At 35.3% G+C, this 13,055-nt stretch overlaps 1 protein-coding gene across 8 annotated transcripts in view; it reads left to right on the top strand.

Moving 5' to 3' along the window:
• ARHGAP24 (Rho GTPase activating protein 24) overlaps positions 1–13,055 on the top strand; it is a 701,125-nt gene that overhangs the window by 540,236 nt on the left and 147,834 nt on the right. Inside the window, exon 1 of one of the 8 annotated variants that reach the window (XM_033105939.1) lies at positions 11,855–12,033. The exons of 6 other annotated variants lie outside the window; for them this stretch is intronic. In XM_033105939.1, the coding sequence (XP_032961830.1) occupies positions 12,021–12,033 (13 nt within the window). In that variant the 5' untranslated portion in view covers positions 11,855–12,020. Of the gene's footprint in view, positions 1–11,854; positions 12,034–12,059; positions 12,078–13,055 lie in introns of those variants that run through there. One more of the 8 variants, XM_033105942.1, reaches the window with a different exon arrangement.

The following is a 13,055-nucleotide window of genomic DNA, read 5'->3' on the forward strand; positions in this document are numbered from 1 at the left end:
CTTTTTCAAGTGTGCTCATATCACTCTTCAGTGCAAAATATGTATATGTATAGAGAAATAAAAGCTGGTGACATAATTAATATTTCCTTTAAAATAAATGTATTTTTAACAATAAATATTAGAGCTCCAAGTAAGTGATATCTCACCTTTTCAAAAAATCATTTTTATATCTTCTTCATACTAAGATTACTAGACAATACTAGCCAATTAAAATGAACCTGGCTGTTTCTATCAAATGTAGATTCATGGGGAGAGTGATTAATAACTATGAAAGAAATATCTTGAACTTCAGATTATTTTTTATTACATCCTCTAAGCTAAACAAAAAAACTTTCAGACTTCCTTCAAAATCTAGATAAATCTAACACAAAATATGAATATGTAAAGTAGACTCTTTTTCCTCCAACAAAAAATAGCTTTAAGGAAAAATATCCTTTGCTTTAAGGAAGCTACTTTCAGGCTTCACAAACAAACAACAACAAAAAAGCAAACAAACACAAAAAAACAGATCTTCCAAGTTGTCAAGAAAGAGAGTCTCACATAGGGATGCAGTGCTTCCATTCTCTTTCCCTGAGTGACTTGAGTGTTTTCTTCCCTTCAGGAGATCTGTTCCATTAGCTGCTTGCAGTCATCCCATGATGACTTCATAAAGCCTCACGCATTTATAATTTTCAATACAGCCTTCTCTATTATAGCTAATAGAACACCTGATACAAGACTGGGTTCTACAAAGGGCCTATGGAAAACAAAGGAAAACAACAAGCACTAAATCAGCATGCCATGAAATACCAACTGCTCTCCAGGGCCACCTGCCTCAGTCGCTCCACAGTTCCTTCTCTGCTTCAATGTACCTGGTGCCATCTTGGGACCTATCACTTTGGAGACTTTCTAGACATCCATATTCCTAAAAGCTTAATCCAAGCCCAATAGCTAGAAAATAGTTCCTTCCTCAAGTCTTTGAGAGCCTCCTTCTGGGTTTATTTTCTTTTTAAAAGAACTATCTCAGTCCAGGAAGATAAAAATCAGAAATAGTCATGCTCTTGATTGGAAAGACCCCAAGAATGAAGACAACAGAATAGTAACCACCTGAGTTCACCTAAACGGCCCAACATTTACATAGGAGGGAATCATAGGAGCAATAGGGAAATGGTTCATTTAAATTTTTCCATAAAAATCAATGGCTTGGTTTGACTGACCGGAACAACTGATCTATAACAATAGGGCAAAACAACCTAACTACCTGAGTAGGAATCATGAGATAAAACTTTGTTGTAAAGTAGAAATAACAACCAAATGGAGAAAATCTCATTGTGTGTTCTAGGCTTGACTCAAATGTTCATATCTATGTGGCTTTGGACAAGGGAGATTTTACCTGAGGGTGTTAGTGTTCTCAATTGTAAAATTCCTAAAGTTCTTTTTATTCTTCCAAATAAAAGTTGCCTAAACAGTTAAGCAAGTCTTGCTTGATAAGCATCTGTCCTATCCTTAAATGAGAAATAAACGTTTGGATTCAAATGAGGAAAGGACATCATAAAATGTAGGTATGGAAAACCTATTGAATTGTTTAGGTGAAAAGTGGCAATTTCCCCACATAATTCATTTTATTAGGATGAAGAGTTTTACATCTGATCAATTTATTAAAACCAGGTATAAACAGTACAGTGAAGATAATTCTTTACATGTAAAGACTTTTACTGAGGTATTTAATACAAAATCATGGCCCTGTACTCGTATCCTGGAGTCTGGGTTGGGATCTGTCCCAGATGGCTAATTGTTTTGTTTTGATGAAATTCTTCGGTAGTGTGATCTATAGTTAATATTCCCAAGTCCCTATCCCTCTTTGGGCTAGATCTAAGAAGATCTAAGACCACATCCTGGATGATATTGATTTGATGACATAGTGATACTGAATCTCCTAAGCTTCATTTTCCTTACCTGTAACTAAAATAATTACCCTCACCAAGTCATTGCTCCATAATTACTTTATTTTTCCTCAGAGAGGTGATGAAGAAACTTCTGATGTCATATGGGCTCTTTTCATTCTGTTGTCCATTTTAGCTTAATTTGGGACCATGCAAATCAGAAAAGAAACATTCAAGACCATAGCAGGGGGTGATTGGTTTTATCATCAAAAGGACCTCAATTGGGTGCCAGCAAATGCCTTTAAGTGCATCCTTCTGTTTCTAATATTACATTCAGAATTTTGGTGAAAAAGTACAAACTAGTTTCAGGTAATAAATCTTTTCATTAGAGAGAAATAGGGCTCCATTACACTAGGGCCTCTTCCTCCTCAGTAAAATCTTTCTTCTGTATGTTTTCTTCTCTACAGCCAGTGAACAACATTTATTGATCCCCCGTAGTAGGTAGAGATGTTTATTCCCTCCACTAGTGCCTGGACCCACTTGTTCATTCCCAGTCTTCTCCTCTCTTTCAGGATGTCACAATAGTCTTCTTCACAACAGATTGCCTGCCATTATATAGTTTCTTTTTTGTTGTTATTTTAATGGGAAATGTCATGGGACTTGTGGAGGGAAGTAGTTATCAGAAGAACTATTTTGAGAACCACGATTTAGCCAGTTTGTAAGGTTGTGCAGCTGCAAAGCTGTATGAAAATGCTCACAAATTCAGTTTTTTCTGCATCCATTCCTTTATGTTTTGCTTTATGAATAAATATTGGTATTAGATGGTGATAATTTGTATTTATATTGTATTATTATTATTTTTTATTATTACTATTATTTACACTTGACTGAGTAAAAGCCATGGAGTTCATTTTTAAATCAGTGACAATGTAACACCAAATTCATAAAATTTAGTGCATATTGTCATATAATGACAACTCCTTAGATTCTCAGTTTATATGTCATTCAACATCCAATTTCTGATTGAAATCTCATTTGACAGGTAAGGAAATTGACCTAGGGAGGGGAAGTGACTTCCCAGGGTTGCTTAGTTGGTAAGTGGCAGAGTTCACTCGACTCCCATTTCAGTTCTCTTTCCACCAAACGTGGACACCTCTCCTTTGCAGCTGATTCTTGGTGGTATTTAGATTTTCCTTATTTTTCTAATACCCTTTGTACAACATTGCAGTGGTAGAGAAAAGAAAAGTGAATAAAAAATATATATTAGTGCGAAATTATGCTAGTGTTAAGAAAGTTCTTCTGCATGTGCAAATTTTTTGTCCTTACACTATGTTTTATTGTAAACTTATAGAATGAAAATCTTGCCTTGTGTTTGAATATAATTCCTTAAAAGTGCTCTGTTGACATAGTTCAGATGACATGAAGTAAGTTCAGTTTATGAAAGCAAGCTTACATATGACTACAAATTCATTTTCACTGTTATAATGTATTCTACTTTTCTAGTTTACATAGTGTGGAAATTACATGAACAAATTGAAAGAGGATCAAAATACCAATTTTAAAGGCACCATTAAAACTATAAAATGTAAAATGTGAATAATTTTAAACATGACTCTTATAGGAAATAAGTGATTTGTGAATTGTATCACGGAAACAATAACTGTTTTCTTCTATAATTAATTTTAATGATTTTTAAAAATACCATAAAATGTACTTTGAAACCTTCAAAAGATCCACAAGTGTAATTTATCACATAAAAATTATAATGGCTTTTTTTGGTTACGTACATGTGTTGGTAAAGACTATATAAGTAGTCATTTAGAATTTACCATCATGTATAAATGAAACTTACAAGATCATCATCAACTATATTTAATGTTTTATTGGGATAAGACATGTATTTTTCATCCTTGTTCTAGTGATAACACTAAGCTTAGTTACAAAATTTGCACAATTTGTATTAACAGAACACAGAAAATTGGCGTATGGATTACAATATCCAACACAACCTATAACAAATAATTATAAATGTACTTATTCACTCATCCTTCCTCCCATAAAGAGATGCTTTAAAACTAATGTATGCCAACATTTTGCCACCTAAAAACAAAGTTCCCAATTAAAATAGACTTTTTGACCTAGTGATTTTTTTTCCTAGAAATTTGTTCTAAGTGAAGACTTTGGAAAAAAAAAATCTACAGAAAAACAAAAACATTCTTAGTAGTATAAGAGTATAATTTTACTAGAAAAACGGGAGACAATCAAAGTTTGTGCCCAACAATAAATGAATGTATGGATATTCCATATCATATTCAAAAGAATATTATGCAGGTGTTATAATAAATAATGAATATAATAATGATTTTATTCATATATTTTATAGTTTACAAAGTCTTTTTTACAATATCTCATTTGATGATACAAGAGAAACTACTTATAAAATATTCAAAGTGGAATGGTAAATAAAAATATATATAAAAACTATAACTATAATCATATAAAACTCTACACTGGATAAAGATTGGGATATATATCTATATGTATGTATGTAGATAGATAGACAGAAGATACACGGACACTGTGTAGGTGAGCGGGATGTAAATATCATTTTCTTTTTGGTTTTTAAATTATTTACTTAAGATATTTTTGATATTTAAGATATTTAAATTTAAACAGAAATGTGTCCTAATAATGTTACTAAATTTTAAACAGGGGATGAAGTGCAATTATTCCCTTTGAATAGATTAAACTAAAAAATATTTTCTTTTTTCATGATAGAATGGAATCCATAAAACAGATCTTTTATTATTATTTCTATGTAAATGCATAAATTATGAGTTTTTCAATTGCTTTTTAATCAACCAAAATGAAATTTAGTATGTGATATTAGCTCATTCCATAAAAAATAAAATTTAACTGCATTCAAACTTTAGCACCCAAAAATAATTGGAATTCTAACAATAGCCCAACTAAAGAGTGGGAATAATACAAGCACATACATTTGTTTAGCTGCAGTCCAAATGAAGACATAACATAAGTAGAAGTACTATTTATTGTTTTCCTTAAGAGTGTTTATTAGAGATTGTTGTTTTGAAAATATCACACTTACATATTTTTGACCCTTTAGATCAATAATATCTAAAGAGAGTTGTGAGCTCTCAATTTCATTTGTGTTGATTTTCTGTTTAAAGAGCAAATCCCGTTTCTTTGAAATATAGTCCTGCTCAACTAATGAACTTTTTTCTCCATATGAGTGTGTTAGAAAAAGTTATTTCAATTTAAAAAGGAGACTATATGGCTGTGACTTAATTATAGAAGAGCAACGTGCTCAATTTATAGATTTGGTCTTGCTATTTTTCCAGTTCCTCAAATGTTATTTCAGCACACAAAGAAATGAAACATTAGCAGGTAGATGAATTTTAAGCTGAGTCCAAATATTCTTAACTGGCCTCAAGATTTTTGTACTCAACACTTTTGTTCCCAAGAAGTTTATCCACCAAGGACCCAAGCCTGCCGTTTAATTCACAGGGCGGTGTTTGTTGATTTTCTTGTAATCCTGAGTTCTCTACCTGACTGGCTCCTCCTTAGGTCAGAAAGATATATGAAACACAGACCAAAGTGCAAGGCCCAGGTAACATCAGTGATGGACTCTCTCTCCCAGACACACTGTTTATCCCCAAAGAAAAAATTAGTATTGCCATTACAGAAAAGGTCTCTCTGAAATATGTGCTAAAAGCAAGGTCATTTTTTAGAAGACAATAGCTTTCCTTGGTCCTGTAGATACTGTTAGTTCACGTTTCCTCTTTCAGAAATAAGTAGTGACCCCAAAACTATGATTATATATTCATAAATATATATTATGCTGTTTATACTTGCACCATATCCATTCTCTCTATATTTGAGTTCACACACACACGCGCACACACACACACACCCCTACCTGTCATTTCCCATCTCCCATTTTTCTATTCTAAAAATCAAAGAAACCAACTACATTTTTCTTATAATATTGCAGCATCTCAAAATTTCTGTGTGTACCTGTGAATATTTTTAATGCAGATGGTGAGAGTAATGGTAGTAAAAGCTCTAAACACTGAACTTTTCCACTTACAGAGATTATAAGGATGGCAAATTAGCTTTGTCAAGAAATATTTTCAAAAATGATTCCTAAACTTCTTGAACTAGAGTTAAGTGTTTTCTTTCTTCCTCCCCTTCCCTTCCCTCCTTTCCCCTCCCCTTCTGTACCCTCCCCTCCACTCCCCTCCCTTTTTTTCTACATGGTAGTAATGGTCATTGCAGAATATTTAGAAAATGAAAAAAGATCAAGAGGAAAGTAAAATTACTATAATCTCACTACCTAGAGATAAAAAGCTGTTAACATTGTAATGCATATTTTTCAGATTTTTTTATACTATTAAATATTTATTACAAAATTCAGATAACATTGCACGCACTATTTTCTAATATATTTTCCTCAGTAAATGTACCATAAAATATCTTAAAAATCCTAACATAATGCTCTTAATTTCAATCATTATTGTACCTTGACATATGGATGTGTCTGAATTAAGATACATTAGGGGCATTGATGCTGATGTTTTTGAAGGTTATACCCTGAAGGATCCAGTTGTTAGAAAACAGAACCCATGTTCCTGTGTGTCCCAGGCTTCTGAAAGGAGCTCTGACTGTAGGCCTCTGGTTGAACAGCCGCTGAGGCTGTAATCACCAGGCTCAGCCTGCCAGGTGGCCAAGAGCTCTTTCTGCAGATTACCTGACTACACATCCTGTCATGCTCCGAGGGGTGACAATTGTACTGTAAGATTGCATTTTTACAAACATTTCAAATATCTCCTATGATCTTGAGTGCGCATTTTAAAATAACTTTAAATGCCCCAAAATTCCTTCCCCTGCGTTCACAAAGTGATAATATTCAGGTGCCCCCCCCCTTTATTTATACTCTTAAACCACTTGAATGTACTTAGGAAAGCTTTCAGTAAAACCAGGACAGTGGTTCCTCACATTTTAGAGTCGAAAAACCAGTAGTAGATCTTTTTGTATCAAGGAAAAAAAAATGTCATGCAGTAAAAAACAAAATTATATTTAAAAATACAGTAAATTATGACTGCTTAGGAGGTGTTCAATTTTATTTTATTTATATATAGATCACATAAATATCTTTAAGCATCCACACAAAATGAAAAGCTAAAAGCTTCCACATTTCAGATTACTAGTTTTCCCTAAATGACCTTCAGTGTTTTAACAGTATTTGCATCTCATGACTAATATTCTCATGTGGAGCAGATTCTAGGCCTAAAAAAAGGCATCAAATTGAAGGGAGTGGCAGGGAAAAATGTGTTAGAAAAATATTTTTTCTCATCAGATTACAAACTAGAAACAACTCCATCCTACTCATCCATGAAGCCAGTTCACCCTAAGTGGAAAGGTTCAAAGGACTGCAGGCTGCACCTCCTTGAACATCTGTGTGACGGTAAACACTACCACTAGGAGTCATCAAGAATGTATCATCAGTGGGCTAGGTAAAAGAACCAAACAAAAAACCGAAACATCTTATTTACTTTCTTCACCTATCACTAATGTTAAGCCATGCTTCCACACGCTTTCTTCTTCATACATTTCGACTTCAATTCAAGTTGCTTTTCTTTCCTTTTTTTTTTTTTTAGTTTCAGGTGTACAACACAATGTAATAGTTAGACATTTCACCCCTCACAAAGTGATAAGCCTCCTCCCCCAATCTATTGCCCCTCTGACATCGTATATATCTATTACAATTCCATTGACTCTATTCCTTATGCTGTACTCCCTATCCCATGACTATATTTATGTTAAATTATAGTTGACATACAACATTATTCAGCTTCAGCTTCAGGTGTACAGTGTAGTGGTCAGGCATCTACACCATCCATGGAGTGGTCTCTCTAATAAGACATGTGCCCATCTGACACCCTACCAAATCTTTACAACATTATTGATTATATTCTCCAAACTGTCTTTCATGTCCCCGTGGCAACATTGTAGTTACCAATTTATGCTGTCTAATCCCTTCCCCTCTCCCTCATCCCCACCCCCTTCCCATCTGGCAACCATCAGTTTTTCCTCTGTATCTCTGAGACTATTTCTGTTTACTTTGCTCATTTATTCAGTTCTTTATATTCCACATATAAGTGAGATCATGTGGTATTTGTCTTTCTCTGACTGGCTTATTTCACTTAGCATAATGTTCTCTAGCTCCATCCATATCATTGCAAATGGTAAGATTTCATCCTTCTTTATAGCTGAGTAATACTCCATTGTATAAATGTACCACAGTTTCTTAATCCAGTCATCTATCGATGGGCATTTTGGTTGTTTCCAAGTCTAATGCAAGTTTCTTTTCAATGCATGTTTCTAAGGTGAGGATCTCAAAATCCAACAGAAGAAATCTAAGTTCTGAAACCAAGAAAGGGAGGAAGGTATATGCTGTTATTTAATGCTGTGGAATTATGCTCTGTGAAACACTAGTTGTAGTGTTTGAAAAACAAAATACCTTAACGGAAGAGTATAATAATTTGAAGGAAGTGCCAAAAACTGTTTTCATTTCTATTATGTCTCACCTGCGAGATAATTGAAAGCTTACTATAATAGTTCCTAATTTTTAAAAAACATATAATTCTGACTATGGTCATTTTTTTACGCTTTCTTTATTCAGAATTAAAATGGATTTGGAAATGAGAAAAAGCATCTTCACTTTGCCATATGTTATGTATGTCATTACAGGCTTCACAATGGATTGACTCTCTTTATTTCACTTGCTCTTTGGTTAACTATGATGCCACTAGAACAAGTGGGTTACAGTAAGTACAGTAAGTGGGTCAAAATGCATGTTCTAAGCAAAAGTAGCAGTGAATTGAACACCAAACAGCTGAAGGACCCTCACCTTCTTTTATGAGGATTTATGCGTTGTTTAAGATGCTGTTAGTGTTTTGGGTTTTTTTGTATTCACAATTTAACTTGAAAAATTGAAATGAAAGTATCTTCATTTAGTCTTTCTCCCCACTATTTATTTTGACTTATTACTAACCTAGTGGTCCAGTTATATTTCTCTCTTTAATAAAAATATCTGAAACGAATTGAATCTATCTGCAAGCCTTCCAATTTGATAGTTTTCCTCTAAGGATAGATTTGGGGAGGGTGAGAAGGCTGGTTTTATGAAGGGATTTCGCTTGGTGCACTTTACAGATGGGAATGTGAAAAGCAGAGCCAAGGTATAATCAAACAGTGGCATTCTCAGAAGAGATTGCAAAAATATGGGAAAAGAGGATTTAAGGCAGAAATAGAGGATTTGCTATGAATTGGGCTGCTGGCTTGCAGATACAATTTCAAGGTTTCTTTTACAGCTGGGAATGCCACTTAAAAAGGGGAGAGTAGAAACATATACCACATAGGACTACAGTTCAGACTCTGCCTCTAGCTTTCCAGTAAAGTTGGTAGAAAGAACCCAGCAGTTTATCAACATGACTCCTCTACTGTACTCCAAACTACAGTTTTAAAAAAAATGTCTTTATTGCTACATTTAAGGGTAAGAGATTGCCTTGCTTCTTTGAGGGCATTCCTAAGGATCTAGTAATTTAAACAAATCAAAATAATGCATTGGGTGTATGTTGATAAACAGAGTGGTGTTTGGCTATAGAGAGAGACCTCTGAACGTCTTCAATTTGAAGAGTCAGGACAAAATTTTAAAAAAGAATTATTGGCATGTATTAACAAAATTGTGTTTTTTTTTTTCTTTTTCTGTATCCTACAATAACTTCATTGTTTTTTAAAAAAAATCAAAATACGTTTTTCTGAAAATATCTGCACTCTTTATGTAAGTTTGTGTGCCTACTCAATACCCTTATGGAGTTTTCTTGGTAATCGTGTTTTTTCCTACCCCCACTATTTAAACTTTCTTTCATTTTCTTTCTGAGAAAGTTATAACTTAACAAATTTACTCCAAATATGGGACTCTAGGCCATGCTGACCTTGACTGTAATTTGAGCTCCACTGCTCAGTGGTAACAGTGTGCAGGCTGATTATTCTCATCTATGACATTGAAATAATACCAGCTACCTCGCAGGGTTACTGTATTGACTAAGATAATATTCATGAAACTCCCAGTCCTGTGTGTCTCATGAGACAGGTACTCACGTTGTCCATCCCTTTCCTGTTCCCTACTGGTCTCCCTTATCTTGGTTCCCACCCCCCAACAACCTAATCTCTAAATAATGCATACATAATTGTAGGAACATTAACATGAATGCCCAGAAACATTTGCTACTGAATTAACTCAGCAGCGAACTCAGCATTCCATCCCCAACCTTTCCCCTTCATTAATCCCCTTGGGGAGCCCCCCTCAAACACAGGAGTACAGCAGGACAGCAGCCAAACTGTGACAACAACCAAGCACATGAGCATTCTCTGTCAGGGTTTCAGCTGGTCTTGTTCTGCCTCAGAGACTGAGGAGCTCAGAGTTCCTGTCGCTCACTGTTAACTAACTCTGGCCATGTGCTCTCTGCCATCAAGACCAACCACGAGGAGGACAGCAGTTCAATAAAATCCTGATTTCTATTTATAGCCCACTTGAAACAAACACTTTCTTAGGAAGCCCAAGGAGTCCTCCTTGAAAACACAGAAAGTAATTCACTAGTCCCAGTACTAACTGGCACAATCCAAGGCAGGAAAATGCAATAAGTACATTTTTCTCTGACATGCTACAATTTACAAAGCATTTTCTTCTATACATTGTCCCATTTCACCCTCACACCAACTCAGGAGGCAGACAAAGCAGACCCTAGTAACAAATCCTCATTTTATAGGTTACAAAACCGATGCCTAGGAGGTTCGATAAATTGCTCAAGTCACAGAGCTGGGGAACTTTGGTGGTGGTTGGCTGGAGAAGGAGGGAAAAGGAAAGTGGCTTAAGAGTGAATAATTTCCTGTTAAAGCTATTGATCTAAACTTCAGTAAATAATTATATACCTGTAAGAAAAAATATACAGCTAAGAGAAATAATGTTTTGTAATGTACTTACAAGCTTAAAAATTGTTACTTGCCCACTTCTCATAGGAAAACCAAAATATGAAAAATAAGACCCTAGAGAGACACTACAGAGAAAAATTTATAAACATGTTCATATCTGTCTATAACATATACACGCAGAATGATTATATTTTAGGCAAGAAATGCCTTCTTGAAACCTCTGCAGAGTAAAATGTGAAAAAGTCAAGACTAATCTTGAAAAAGATGGTAGGAATTTTTATTAGAAATTTTAATTGATTCTGCCAGTCATCTGAAATAAGTACACTTTTACTGTCTTTTTAATAAAGGGGGCAGGGATACGCATAGTTCTACTATGTGTACAAAAAGCAAACTTCATTAATATGAAATAGTTTATGGACCAGAAATGATTTTGCTTGTAAAAGAATTATTTTATTTTGATTTTGGAAAATACTTGAATTTTCTAAGACATTTCTTTAAGCCTTGTTACCTGGAAAGGGGTATGCAAAATTTTTCTGGCTTAAGAAGGATGTCTGGGCAATCAAAATAGCTACTGTGTGTGTGAGTGTGTGTGTGTGTGAGAGAGGAGAGAGAGAGAGAGAGAGAGAGAGAGAGAGAGAGAGAGAGAGAGAGAGAGAGAGAGAGAGAGAGAGAGAGAGAGAGAACGCTAGCGCCAGTGCTTAAAGAGTGTGCCTGGGGTTGCTGGTTGGCTCAGTGCCATTTAGGTATTCTCAGATTTACTGCTCTATTGTCAGAGCTCTGATTTATGGAGTTTAAAATGTCTTGAAAAGCAAGGTGTCTGGAGTTTAGGGTCTTTCCTTGATGGTTCCTTCTCTTCCCCGTATACCCCTTTTTTGCCCATTTCACCTTGTGGTGACCTTGCAGGACTCAGCGTTTTTTACCTGAGCTTAGTTGCTGGGGAGCCCACTAGTTCTGGAGAGAGAGCAGTGGTTGCCATTCCTGGGTGATGGAGTCATGGGAGTAACTGCAGCGAACCCACAGTTAGAGAGGGTAGGACCCGAGCCGGCTCGGCTAGAATGTGCTTTAAGCAGCGTAGGACGGAGCAGCTGCTCTCTCTGCCAGCCTGCAAGTGCAGCCTGCATTTGTCACTGACCACTGAAGTGTATGTTTGTGCAAGGTGAGAGCTGGGTGTTTTTCGTTAATTTGGAGACAAATTGCCAGGTATTGCTGTTGATTGTATGTGATGATTTGGGTATATTTATATCACCACAAATTCAGGACCTGGACTGTGTGCGGTTTTATTTATGCCCTTGTTTTCTGTCACGATCTATTCAGCTCTCCTTGGTGTCAAATTGTGGCAACTAATTGGATATAGTGCTGTTCTTATGCTGAAATGTGATCAGTTTGGTGCTGTTTTCTTGGATTCTTTCGTTAATTGCTACTGCCAAATCATAGAGCTGTTCCTATACAAAAATCCCAGTGCTGATTTGAAAGCATGTGGAAACTGCTTCAGATAAAAATCTGAATTGTTATTTTTTTGGAGTACTTGCTGTAGTGTATTCTTTGCTTCACCCACATTTTAGTGGTTAAAACTTTGGAGAGAGCAGAATGCCTAAGGGTCTGATCTGGTGATAAAAGTAACATGGGAATTTCCTGTATTTTTGCTTGCCAAAATGAAAACTTGTGCTTGGCCTTTAAATGGTGTGTGTGTGTGTGTGTGTGTGTGTGTGTGTGTGTGTGTTAAAAACAAAAAAAGAAACAAAAAACTGAGAACTAAAAGAAAACAATGCTATATTTTGATGTATTTATAATTAACTTAATCAGCTTATAAAGCTTTTGTTATCACCTTACTTGAATTTTGGAACTTCACATTCTGTGTACACAAGGGCAGTACAGCGCAGTGTGCACTAGGCACGTGGGGACCTGGGTGTGTACTCACAGTCAGTACAGCAGGAATTCTGCATGTGCTCTGGGTACACTGCCAGGCCTTAATCTTGCACCAGCTTTGTGTGTTAGCTACTCAACTGAACCTACACAAAATATGAAGGAAATACATTGTATTGTTGCATCTAAATAAATACATAGGAGATTTGTATTCATGAAACACACGCCTAGAAAAGGGAAACGTGTGGGAATTTGGTATTGTATAAATAGAGTAATAAAAAGTTAGAAAAGCTACCAAATTTTTAAGTGAAGGAA

This window comes from Rhinolophus ferrumequinum, chromosome 5 (genome assembly GCF_004115265.2).
Source record: "Rhinolophus ferrumequinum isolate MPI-CBG mRhiFer1 chromosome 5, mRhiFer1_v1.p, whole genome shotgun sequence".
NCBI lineage: Eukaryota > Metazoa > Chordata > Mammalia > Chiroptera > Rhinolophidae > Rhinolophus > Rhinolophus ferrumequinum.